The following is a 12,910-nucleotide window of genomic DNA, read 5'->3' on the forward strand; positions in this document are numbered from 1 at the left end:
GTATATCAAATTTGAACAAACAATAAAACAATGAGGCCCAGGGTAGGTGCCCTGATTGTGCAGCCCACTACTCTCCACCCCCACCCTACCCTCAACACTGGTCCTGGCTAAATATTAAACCAGAGGCTTTCAAAGTACCCCTTGTATTTCTGAACCCTCTCCTTGAGGCACATCTAGTTAGAAGTGTTTGTTTTTTGTTTTTTAGAATATTATAATGAATGCATACTGAAGACCCATTTTATGCAACTAAAAACATAAGTTTATCTTATTCATATTCACTGTGGTGGTGTGAAGCTGAAAAGCACTGTTGTATTCCTTCAGATAAAAAGGAGTGTCCCTATTGCAAGATCCTTGCTTTCTGGCTATTTTCTTTAAAATAGGTCCCTTGATTTATATCTTAATATATTCCTTTGATTCTTTCTGCTCCTCAGTGAATTGGACTATCATGATTCTGCTGGAGTTAATGACCGATGCCAGAAGATATGCGATCAGTGGGATAGACTGGGCACACTTACTCAGAAGAAGAGAGAGGCACTGGAGGTAAAACAGACCAATAAATACATCAGACATCTTATTGTTATGTTAAAAAGACTCCAAACATTACAAAATGCGGGCATTAGGCTTTTGGGAAACGCTAGAATTTAAGATCATGTTACACCTTTATATAAAAGTTTTCATTGGTTACCAATTGCCTTTAGATGTAAGTTTAAGATGCATTGCTTTGTTAATAAAGCATTTTGGGAACATGAGCTAGATTATCTGAATAGATGGACAATGCTATATACATTTGCAAGGTGTTTAAGACCACTACAAGATTTTAGACTTGCACCTCCTTCTCTTAAAATGGCCCACTGGGCCATTACCAGAGAGAGGACATTTTTCTGGCTAGCTACAAATACATGGAATACATCGTTCTTTGACATAATTGGTCCTTGAAAACTAATGGCAAGTAATTTTAAGGCCTCTTCTATTAAACTGCGCTAGCAGTTTTTAGCGCAGAGAGCTGCACTGAATGGCCCGCGCTGCTCCTGATGCTCATAGGAACTCTATGAGCATCGGGAGCAGCGTGGGCCATTCAGCGCGGCTCCCCACGCTAGAAAACTGCTAGCGCAGTGTAATAGAAGAGGCCTTAAAATTACTTGCCGTTAGTTTTCAAGGACCAATTATGTCAATGAATGATGCTTGTCTGACACTCATAATATTAACAGACTCTTGCCCATGTGACCAGGGCAGGATTAATTTGTCGAGGGCCCCTAGGCACACAAGTACCCTCCTGACCCGCCCCGCCCCGCCCCACCATGCACCCAGGCGGAAGCAGGAAGCTGCGTCAGAGGGAAGCTTTGGGCAAGCAGCACCGCTTGCACAATTACAGTTCCCATTGCCTTTCTTAACCGCATTGCTTGCTTGTCTTACTTTCCGTCGATGGGGGGGGGAAGGGCCGCGTTGCCGATCGACGCTGGAGGGGCCCATCGCCGTTTGGAAAAAACAATGTTGATGTCCTCCTTCATCTGGCTCCCATGACCATTTTGGGCCCTAGGCACTTGCCTACTTGGCCTATTGGTTAATCCTGCCCTGTACGTGACGTACATGTCATCTATTCTAGTGTGTATTTACAAAGGGAATTTTTAAAAATAAAGTAAAATTCTGGAATCTCTCATGGCACATCCAGAATCTCTTCGGGGCACACAGTTTGAGAGATACTGTTTTAAACTATTGTAACTGCTTTGATCCATTAAAGCCGCACAGTATATCAAAGTTTTAAATAAACATAGACATACACGCAGACGATGGAAATAAAATTTAGTAAAAGTTTTATTTCTTACAAGTTAGTGAATAGGCAAAAAACTCTTCATTTCCAGTTATCTTATTTTTTAATAGGATTGATCAGTGGGGTAGATGTGCAAAAGAGATTCTGGTTAACCTTCCACTCCCCCCCAACAAATTATTTAAATTTTGTTAGTCCATTAAAATGTAACCAGATAAATAGGGTAGAGGATAGAGATGCCTGGTGGAGGTGGGATTAACTTTTATCTGGATAGTGCTTGATATTTTTATCTGGGTAGAGTTATCTAGAAAAGTTGGACCACGTACATAGCTGTCCTAAAGTTGACCAGATAGCTCATGTAATAACTAGATAAGTATAGTTGATGACCTTACTTAACCCAGTAAGTTGACTAATAGCTTATATAGTGAATTTGAGCCAAACAGTGGGCTGCTGAATATTGGCCTCTGTTTATTACAATGACAAAAATGGAAGAAGGTCGGTGCCAGGGCCGGATTAAAAGGTAGGCCTGAAATTGTCAAGGGGGCCCGCTGAAGGAGGGTAAACTGGTGCATTCAATGACTGGGCCTGGAGCATTGAGTGGACACTTGCATCCGCTATTCTACACTGTTCTACGCTCTCTTAAGGCTTGGTGCGTTCAGCAGGAGAAATTGTTTGGACCGGCCATGGCCTCCGGCAACAAATCGATGCCATTGGTACTGACGGTATCAGCATTGCCGCCTCCCTTGACATCGGACATCATTCCTGCTAAGAAACTGACCTCTACTCCATCATAAACATAAACATAAAAATCAGCTTCTAGACCTCATAACCTTGCGATTTACAAAAGATTACATTAAACTTACAACCGAATAATCATCACGGAACTTAATTACCCCAAAATCTAGAAAATAAATAGGTCTTCAAACGTCTTCTGAATTCCAGGTATGAGAAAGACATACGAGATAATTGTTTGAATTCTTTATCCCAGCTGGCAACCTGATATAATCTTTCTCAACAAGACACTTGATTCTAATCTTGAACCCACATTATCTGCTCCAGAGTCGTATGGTATCCCATCAGATCTATTTCCTCCATTGTCAAGACTTAGATCTCCTTCAGAAGGACTTTCTTTTGTTAAATTCATTGGGTGGATAGGAAAAGCTTTACTTGTTAAGCTGGAGTCAGACATTGCGCCTGGAGAACATCTCATTGAAGCATTAGACTTTGATGCACCTCCTAAAGAGCTCATTAAATTGCCTCTTCACAATCTCTTTAAAGAGGCTCTTTTAAAAAACTGGGAGACTTTGAATAAGTTTGGGTGCTGCCTCTTCCAAAACTTCATGTTAGCCAATAGAGTTCTATATGTTGCCTTACCAGAGAGCAACTTCTAGAATCCCAGGAGACTACTCATAGCCTCCTTCAAACTAGGAAGTTTATAGCAAGATCAGCTTTTATTGCATTTGATGTCAGTTTCAGAGCATCAGCTATGTCTGACTTGCCCCCTGGAAGTCATCCAGGAAGTTAAAGGGAAAAGAAGCCAGTGCCAGGTTGTGGGGGTCAGAGGGAAGGGAAGGTAGTGGTGCTTGGTGGAGTGGGGGAAGAAAGTGAAAGTGGTATGCCATGACAAAATAAAGTCAGTTTCTGGTGCAGAGGACAAGTGAATTATGTATGTTGTGTAGAAGGAGTTACATTTTCTTCAGCTCCACCTCCTGCTCTGGGCTGGACTCCAGCTTCTCCTCAGTTCTTTCTACAAGCAAGTTGGAAGCAAGTTGCTCTGCCCTGAGATCATTTTTGGTATTTTATCTGGATTGTGAGGCTTTTGTTGCTGCAGACGTTCCCAGTGCTCCTGGGACAGCTCCAACTGTGAGAAGACACAGGCCCAGATGTATTAAATCATAGATCTCGAGAGTATCCTCATTCAATTGTATGTTACATAAAGTTGAAGAACTTCATAAATACAATTTATTCTGATATATCTCAAGAATTCATAATACATAATTCACCATAAACTTATTATATACTCAATTTTTCAATTTCTCTTATTTTCTTGTTGCGGGATAAGACCTCAGTGGCTACATCTGTACAGAATAAAATCTGTTGAATACAAAGTTCACAACATAGCTTTCTCATATCATTTGGGTGTTTAAACGGGGCTCCAACATGCATCCACGTTTTGCTAGGGCTGTTTCAAGGAGATGCCCCTAAATGAAAAGATACACCAGAAAATTTTTTAGGAAATAAGTATCTTAATTGTGAGACATTAATCACTAAAGTTAAACAAGTATATTTTCTTACCGATAATCAGACTCGCTGCAAGCTTCAAGTCTTTTTTAACATGGCATCGTCGTCTGAAAAGCTGTTTAAATATCTACTTATTACATGACTGTCTAAACCAATCAGAATAAAGCACTATGCAAAGCACTGGTAAATTTAAAATTAGATCAGAGACATCTATTCCACCTCACTGTTTAATCCAAAAGGAATAACTGCATTAAGATCAAAAATCCATTTCTGCTCACAGAAGTTCAAATAGCTATCGATGTTGCTGTCCTCCCACCCTACTTTAATAACCTCTATAATTCTCCATTTAATATCTCCTACAGTATGACATGCCTCTAAGTCAGTGAGCTACAATTGGAGCTTGTAAATTTTTTTTAGTTATATGAGATTTATGCTCTGTTAAACTGCTCCCGCCTACATAGATCTTATTGCAGGGGCAGAGTATTACTACGTATTTGCTACTACAATCAGAATATTCTCTAGAGTAAAGTTCTCTACCTGAATTCGTGTCCACCCATGAGGATCCAATTATACTGGTCTCATACCATTGACAATTTTCGCATGTGGTGTGAAATCCCTCTCTACTAGTCCTCACATTATTTTTTACATTACGTAAGATCTCACCTATATTTTTTGAACGTTTCTAAGCAAAAGGAGGGATTTTTCTAAAACAGATATACTAAAGCCAGCGATTGTCGCTAAACCTGTTTTGGCAGCTTTAGTGATGATCACATTTGCCAGCCCGATGACCAAAATGGCTCACTACATGTTTTTCCCCTCAATCGCCCATTAGCTAAAACCACATGCAAACTAGCCAAGTGATTGATGCACTAACATTGCTTGACTATGCACAAATAAAAAATCAAGAGTTTTAGCGATCTGAAAAAAACGAAGGTATGTAACTGTGTTACTGACAGGTCTGCCTGGTTTGTTTTTTTTTTATTTTTTTAATGGCACAGATATTTTGCATGAGTTACACATGCAAAATATCTGTCCCATTAAAAAAAAATTTGAAGAAAGCACCCCCTTCCTGACGGCCGATGATGGCCCTCCCTGATGAACACAGCACTGGGAATTCCCTCCCCCCATGCTAGTGAAAATCAGCAGGAAGGATGCCTGTTTCCTCCTGCCATTCGGCAGGCTTTCCTCTCCCCAGTGCATCATGTGATGCATGGAGAGGGGCCTAAGAATTAGCTCAGATGCCTAAGGCCCCTCTCCATGGTATCCCTCCTGCCTTTTTTTCTGGGGGAGAAAGAGTAGGGTAGGGGATGTTTGGAGGGTGCCCGGCATGGGGTGGGCCTTCGGTGGCTGGAAGGAGTGGGCATCCCTCCTGCTGTTTCACTGCCGGAGGGTGGGGGGGGGGGTGTTCCAGTATGGCAGGAGGGAGCGGGCATCCTTCCATTTTTTTTCTCGCATCCCTCCTGCTGATCTTTGCTAGTGTGTGTGTGTGTGTGTGTGTGTGTGTGTGCGGGGGGGGGGAGGTGATTCCTGGTGCCGCGTTCATCAGGGTTCATTCGGGAGGGGCTTATTTTTTCTTTTCTTTTTTTTTTTTTTTAAATGGGGCAGATATTGTGCATTTGTAACAAGCATAGCATCTGTGCTCATTACAAAAATAAAAGATTTCCTGCCCCAAACAGCTGGTAGGAGGCCGCTTTCGGGGCTTCCCCTGCGTCTCAGCTGTTCGGACTTCCCCTGCTGGCTTTGTGCATGTGTGAGAGTCACTCACAGCCATCAATCGGACGGGAAAGACGGGGCTTATAATGAATCTCCACGTGAATCATTTGCATGCAAACTTTTTAGTGCATGAATAGCTCTTTTTGAATCGGCCAAAAATCAGAACGGAGCAGACCCACACGGTCTTACCGATCCTCTTTAGTCCATCTAGGCCAGACTCTCTGGTTTGAGTCTATATCTAGCAGGACAACCCTTAAGGGAACCTGCCTAGCCAGCCTGCACTAACCATTTGGAGGCTCAAGGACAGTTCTCCTCGTAGCAGAGCTCACTCATGCTTATCCAGAGCTGGAACGCAGATGTGCCAGTCCTGAGAGCTTTATTGGATTCTGGCAGTGTTTCCCTCTCCCCATTGATGAGCGTGGGTTTGATGTCTGTCACATTTATTTGTTTGCCTGGCTGCCAAAAGATACAAGCTTTTGGAGCCACTTACACGCTTTTCTGCGATAGAAGTCTTCTTTGTACTTCAGTTGGCATTCCAGCTAAAGCAGTCCTAGCACCAGCAGTAACTGTGAGTACAGGCTATTGTAGCCTATGGGAGACATTGGGGGTGGTTTTAAATTACATTTTTGAGGGTTGGTGGGGCTACCTGTAGGGTTCCCCCACCTCTAAAACCCCCTTCCCTGAATTTCTTTGAACTGTAATTTTGCTCTCCCAGGCTATTTTTTGCACTAGAATGTTGCCGCCATCTTGGATTTTTTAAAATCCAACTCAGTTTGCATCAAAAACACTTTGATTTGGTTCAAAATCTATACATATTGACTTCTCAGGCTATTCTACCCCTATATCATGACAGATTTGTACTGGATGGTCGAAAGAGGAGCATCCATGGTTCATGTGCTGTGGAGCACATGAGGGTGCGGGAGGACTTAGCCCTCTCTGATCCCTCCAGGGTCATGTATTTGTAGATGGTTTACTCTGTGGTAGAGAATGACACGGGGAAAAAATCTGTCCCCGTCACCGCCCCGCCCCCGGCCCACCATCCTCTGCACCGCTCCGTCACCGCCATTCCCTTCACTGCCCCGTCATCGCCATCCCTTTCACCGCCCCGTCACCGCCACTGCCATCCCATTCACCGCCCCGTCACCGTCCCCGCAGCATTTATATAAGCCTTAGTGCTGTAATATTTAGCTTATTCCTTTCTTATAAATCAAAGTTCCTGCTGCTGAACTAGAGAAAGAGATGTTCAGCTGGCAGGGCTTTGTTTATAAATTTTTATCAACGCAACTAATATACTACTTTATCCTAAAGCAAAAAATAAATAAATAAATATAATTTTTTTTCTACCATTGTTGTCTGGTTTCTGCTTTCCACATCTTCTCATTCAATTCCTTCCATCCACTGTGTGTCTTCTCTCTGCGTCTTCCATTTGCTGTTACTGTGCCTCGCCCTTCACCCTCCCCCAATTGGTCTAGCACCCATCTTCTTCCCTCCGCTCCCCCATAGTCTGGCATCTGTCTTCTTCCCTTCCAGCATCTTCTCCCCACTCTGTCTTCCACATTTCCCTTCAGGGTCTGTCCTTCTCTACCCTCTTTCAATGTCTGTTCTATTCCTTTCCACCACCACCCTTCCCTCCTTCCTTTACAATCTGTTCCTTTCTACCACCCTTCAGCTCCTCTCGCATGGCCTATCTATCTACCTCCCTCCCTCTTATTTTCGTGGCACGTTACAATGTAATTTGTGCAAGCCGCTGGAGCCTGCGAGCTCTGTCCCTGTCCCATTCCCACAAACTATCTCGCTTCTGTGTTCCTATTTTCCCCATTTCTAATATCTCTCCTATGTATCTGCCATTGCCCCCCCCCCCTGTGTCCATATACCATCCCCAAGGCATGTCCCCTTTATGTCTCTGTCCCTATGCCCCATGCACATAATTTCTCCTCTTTCTGTTACCTTCCTCTGTCCAGATTTCTTCTATCTTCCTCTTCCATACCAGCGTGTCTCTTCTTTTCAATCCCATCTAGCTTCTTTCCATCTTTCTCTCCCCCCCTGCTTCCAGCATCTGGCTCACCTGCCTGTCTTCCCCTTTCTTTCCTACTGTGGGTTTCTTTCTTTCCCTCTTCATCCCCTTGGCCCAGAATTTTTTTTCCTTTCACTCCCTCCTTCCTAGTAAGAGCTGGGAACAAACGCGATCTCACGGTCTAGCAGCCCCCACCTACCCGATTGCAGCGTTTAGCCAGCTCCCTCCCTCCACCTCACCTTACATTCTGAGTTTGCCGGCTTCCTTTTTACCCAAGCCGCACGCATTTAAAAAGAAGCGCACGCGTGGCTGCGCGAGTCGATCAAGCTTCTCATCTCCTGCAACTTCCTGTTTCCGGTTGCGTCAGAGGAGAAGCTTGATGGACTCGCGCAGCCGCGCGTGCACGGCTTTTTGAACGCGTGCGGCTCAGGAAAATGGAAGCCGGCAAACTCAGAATTTAAGGTGAGGTAGAGGGAGGGAGCTGGCTAAACGCTACGGGCAGGCGGTGGCTGTGGGGACCGCGTGATCCTAAATGCCTCACTGCGGAGACAAGACCATTCACTGCTCCACGTGCGATGAATGGCCTTGTCCCCGTCCCCGCAGCGACTGTTATTTTTCATTCCCCGTTCCGGCAGGTTACCCACAGCTAAACGCGGCTAGCCGCGGGTAACCGCCACCGTGTCATTCTCTACTCTGTGGGTCAAAAATCCCCTCCCAGAGCCTGGAAATAGGGACTTGGCATCTGCAGTGAAGCACTGGGCCCTTGAGGAAATGAAGACAATCCCTGCAGGCCTGGACTGGGATTTACCCCTGCTTTTGTGATTCAGATTTTTCAAAGCCTATCTAAATTATAGGGGTCTGTCAGCACAGTCTAAGAGCATACCAGGGCTTGCACAGGAGATTATACCTTCAAAGAGCATACGTCCCCTTTTGCAGTATCATGCGCACGATCCAGAGGTCCAGTTGGAAAAGGAATGGAAAGATTGGGGCTCGGATTTGATTCCTTTGATCCCCCCCAATGAATCTTCAGTGTTTGAGTACTCAGGATTAGAAAAGGACACGGGGACAATTTTGTTCCTGTCCCTGTAGGAACTCATTTTCTCCATTCCGTTCCCATGAGCTTTCTTAATGTCACTGTCCTTGCCCCATTCCTGTAAGCTCTGTCTTAACCACACAAACCTCGAACACTTATGATTTTAAAGTGTTTGAGGCTTGTGCAGATGAGGATGGAGCTTGCAGGAATGGGGCAGGGATGGGAAAAGAACTCACAAGGACGGGGCACGATAGGAAAATGAGTTCCCACGGGGAAAAATTTGTTCCCATGTCATTCTCTTCTCAGGAGACCACGGCAGCCCTGGATCGGGGGAAGATCCAACGGTGTGCCGCCTTTTTAAACCTGCAGATTTGCTGGGGATTATTACAGAATTGTGGGAACTAAAGTAAACCCCAGCAGACACCAGAAGCTCAATGTTCTATCATGAGCGGTTCTTAAGAATCAGACTGCATTCTTTCCCTTGCATCCACAGTGCTGACAGAGCATTGGAAGACCCTGGAGGGGCCCTTGCAGTTTGCCAAGGGGCCCTTGCAGTTTGGCAAAATTGTAACTAATGGCTCCTGACTTTCAGCAGATGTATGTCCAGTCTAAGGTAGATTCCTTGGTAGCTCAAATTACCAAGAAGACTTTGCACCCCAGTGAAGTGGAAGTGATATTAAAGGATGTGCAGGATCACAGGGTGGATTTAGACCTCAAAAGGCAGTTTGAGGCCCTGGCTTTGGGTCTGAAAGCAGCAGGGGTAAACCCCTCTGTCAACAGCAGCTATAGCATGCATATTACATAACTTTAAAACATTAAGCCCAAATCTAAATTAAGGATATTATAATATGAATATACCTAGAAATGTAGAAGTTGTTGCATTCTCACCATCAAAAATACCTGCTTCAGACAAAGTTCTAGCGAGATACCACTCACCAAGACCAATACCTGCAACAAAGTCATGCAGAGCAAGAAGGGCGTGCTGTTCTCAGCACTTATAAAAAGAGCGTACATAACCATAGTAACGAAAATGCACTCACATGACCCAGTGATGAACCTGTTCTCAATACGTGTAAAAAGTGTGTATGTAACAATAGCAACGAAAATGCACTCACACGACCCAGCAATGCACCTGTTCTCATACGTACGTACCCGCTTTTTGTACGTATGAGAACAGGTGCATTGCTATGTACAGAAACTAAAATGCACCCACATGACCCAGGATAACATGGCAACATGTTACTTTACGTCATACACGTGTTTCTGAGGCGCATACACCATTTATATTGCACGTAATTGTCTTGCACGTTTTTTTGTTGTGCGCGCGATTGTCTCACGCTCATTTATCGTGCACATGAATGTCTTGTGATCATTTGTCTTGCACGTAATTGTGTTGCACGCAATTGTCCTGTGCGTGATTGCCTGAACCCAAAAGTCTGCACGCATTTGACTTGCCACCGGCAGCAGCAGCAGCTTCCTATATGTTGCATGTGCCTGCCATACCAGATTACTTCTAATTCCTTCATTTGGATGATGACATTTACCCCCAGTTATGGGGAAGATTAAGTGGCAGATTCTCTATGTGACATTTGTAGAGTCATGAGCAAGGTTTCTGCATATTTAATCTCCGCCCTCAGAATGTTCTGGATTAGGCAATAGGCGGGAGATTTGACTTCCAGGGCCACTATGAGCAAGCTATTTTTTTAAGGGCTAAATGCTTTTTGGCAAAGGATTGGATGATCACTTCGCCAGTGTGTTGGATCACTGATCTAAATTTTTGCCAGAAAGTAGACTTGGGGTCTTCAGAGGGTCAGGTTGTGGTAATTTTTGAAGTTGTTAGAGATTTTGTTAGCCCTCAGCGGGCTCCTCTGCTTAGAGATTGTATTACGGCTCACGACAAAGATATGGCAATTTTAGGCAGGCTCAGCCAGCTGGTTCCCACCCAGCTACAGCCTCCAAAACAACCTAGTGATGCCAGGTTGATGACTTTCTGGGAAGTTTGGGTGCAGATATGCTCAGACCACTGGGTATTAGACATTGTTCTAGAAGGATACAAACGCATATTCTTTCGTCATCTGAGGGACTTATTTGTGAAATCCCCAGTCAGCTGACTGGAGAAAGTGATCAAAATGTGAACAATAGTGAGAAGGCTAATAGATATCCAGGCTCTAGAGCCTGTAGCAATGGAAGAATCAGGCTTGGGCAGATACTCTATATACTTTGTTGTGCCCAAAAGAGACTCAGACAATTGGAGACCAAACCTGGATTTGAGGTCAGTAAATCAGCAATAAAAGTGCCCCAATTCCGCACAGCGACCATTCGGTTGGTCATTACGGATAGTGACACCAGGGAAATTTCTAGCCTCTCTGGATTTGACGGAGGCCTTCTTGCATATTCCCATCTTTTTGGACCACAGGAAATTTCTGAGATTTTATGTGCTAGGAAAACATTACCAGTTTGCAGCACTGCCCTTCCGACTAGCAACAGCACCTCACACATTCACTAAGGTAGCACCTACGCAAAGTGGGAATTCAGGTGCATCTGTATTTTGATGATTGGCTGATCAGAGCACTGTCCAAGACCGATGGCAAGAAAACAGTGGTACAATTAGTCTATTTTCTACAAGACCTGGGCTGGATCATCAATTTCTGGAAAAGTCATCTGGAACCAACTCAATCCCTAGAGTGCTTAAGAGTTTGGTTCAACACAACAGCAGGTCGTATGTTTCTACCAGACCCATGCAAACTGAAGCTAACCTGACAGATTTTGAACATTCTGGTGATGCAGGTGCCTACAGCAACCATAGAGATCATCCCTTCGGGGGAAAGCTCATCTACATCCACTACAGAATACATTGTTGTCCCGCTGGTCTCTGCAGAAGGATTCTCTCTGCATGCCTTTGTCCTGGATGGAGGAAGCACAGCGCAATTTGCAAGCATGGCTATAGCCGGAGTGAGGGCATTTTCAAATTGGTTGCCTTCCCAGAGGAAAGGATATATAAATAGACTGGAGCTGAAGGCCATCTGTTTGGCACAGTGGATGTATCGGAGCACCCTGAAAGGCAAAGCAGTCAGGGACTTCTCAGGCAATGCCACAACAGACAAGGTGGCACCAAGAGTGCTCTGTTGAAACTAGAGGCCCAATTGCTGTCTCATTGGGTGGAGGTCCACCTGCAGGCACTGTCAACAGCATATGTAGTGGGAGTGGACAGCCCTTGGATCCAGGGGAGTGGTCACTGTCCCAGAAGCCCTTTGGTATCAGTGTGTCAATGGAAGCACTCGACGTTCAATCTGATGGTGTCAACCAGTAGCAAGAAAGTCTTGCATTTCTTCAGCTGAAGATACGAGCCCAGAAGCGCTGGAATGGATGCTGTAGTATATTCGTGGCCAAAAAAAGGTCTATTGTATGTATTTCCCCCATGGCCCATGAAAGGCTAGGTCATTTGCAGAATGTGAGCCACCCAGGATTAATAATTCTGGTTGCCCCAAATTGGCCGTATCGGCCCTGGTATGAGGATCTAATTTGATTTACATAGAGACAAATGTTTCGGACTGCCACTTCATCCGTATCTTCTCTCACAGGGTCCAGTTGCCCTAGAGGCCACGGAACGCTTTGAGCTTATGGCCATGGCATGGCATGGCTGTTGGCCTTAAAGAAAAAGGGCTACTCAGAAGTGGTCATAGCAACTCTCCTATATTCTAAGAAGCCAATGATGGTGATGGCCTATGCCAAGACCTGGAAAATGTTCCAGTACTGTTGTGCATAGGAGCGAGTGGAACCATTGAGAGCCCCAGTGGGTGTAGTCCTAGCATTCCTGCAAGTGGGTCTCAAGAAGGGTCTGGCAGATGGTTCCCTCAAAGTGCAGGTAAGAGGGTTATACTGCTTTAGGGATTGAGTGGATAGAGTTTCATTAGCTTCTCATCCAGATATATCCAGATTCTTGAAAGGGGCACTGTGTCTGCATTCCCCTATGCAGCAACCTTTTCCAGCTTGGAACCTTAATATGGTCTGGCATAGTCTCACTAAGGCCCCTTACGAGTCTTTACAAGAAGTTTCACCTCAACATAAAGAGTCTCATAATTACAGGCAGAGAGACATTGTTCAAGCTTACGGAGGCTGGGGTTACACTTTGTACAGTTCCTCA

General features: G+C 44.7%; 1 protein-coding gene across 1 annotated transcript in view; it reads left to right on the forward strand.

Moving 5' to 3' along the window:
• ACTN2 (actinin alpha 2) overlaps nucleotides 1–12,910 on the forward strand; it is a 421,202-nt gene that overhangs the window by 351,801 nt on the left and 56,491 nt on the right. Inside the window, exon 13 of the mRNA XM_033936711.1 lies at nucleotides 432–540. Coding sequence (XP_033792602.1) covers nucleotides 432–540 — 109 coding nt within the window. The remainder of the gene's footprint in view (nucleotides 1–431; nucleotides 541–12,910) is intronic.

Source organism: Geotrypetes seraphini, chromosome 3 (genome assembly GCF_902459505.1).
Source record: "Geotrypetes seraphini chromosome 3, aGeoSer1.1, whole genome shotgun sequence".
Lineage (NCBI taxonomy): Eukaryota > Metazoa > Chordata > Amphibia > Gymnophiona > Dermophiidae > Geotrypetes > Geotrypetes seraphini.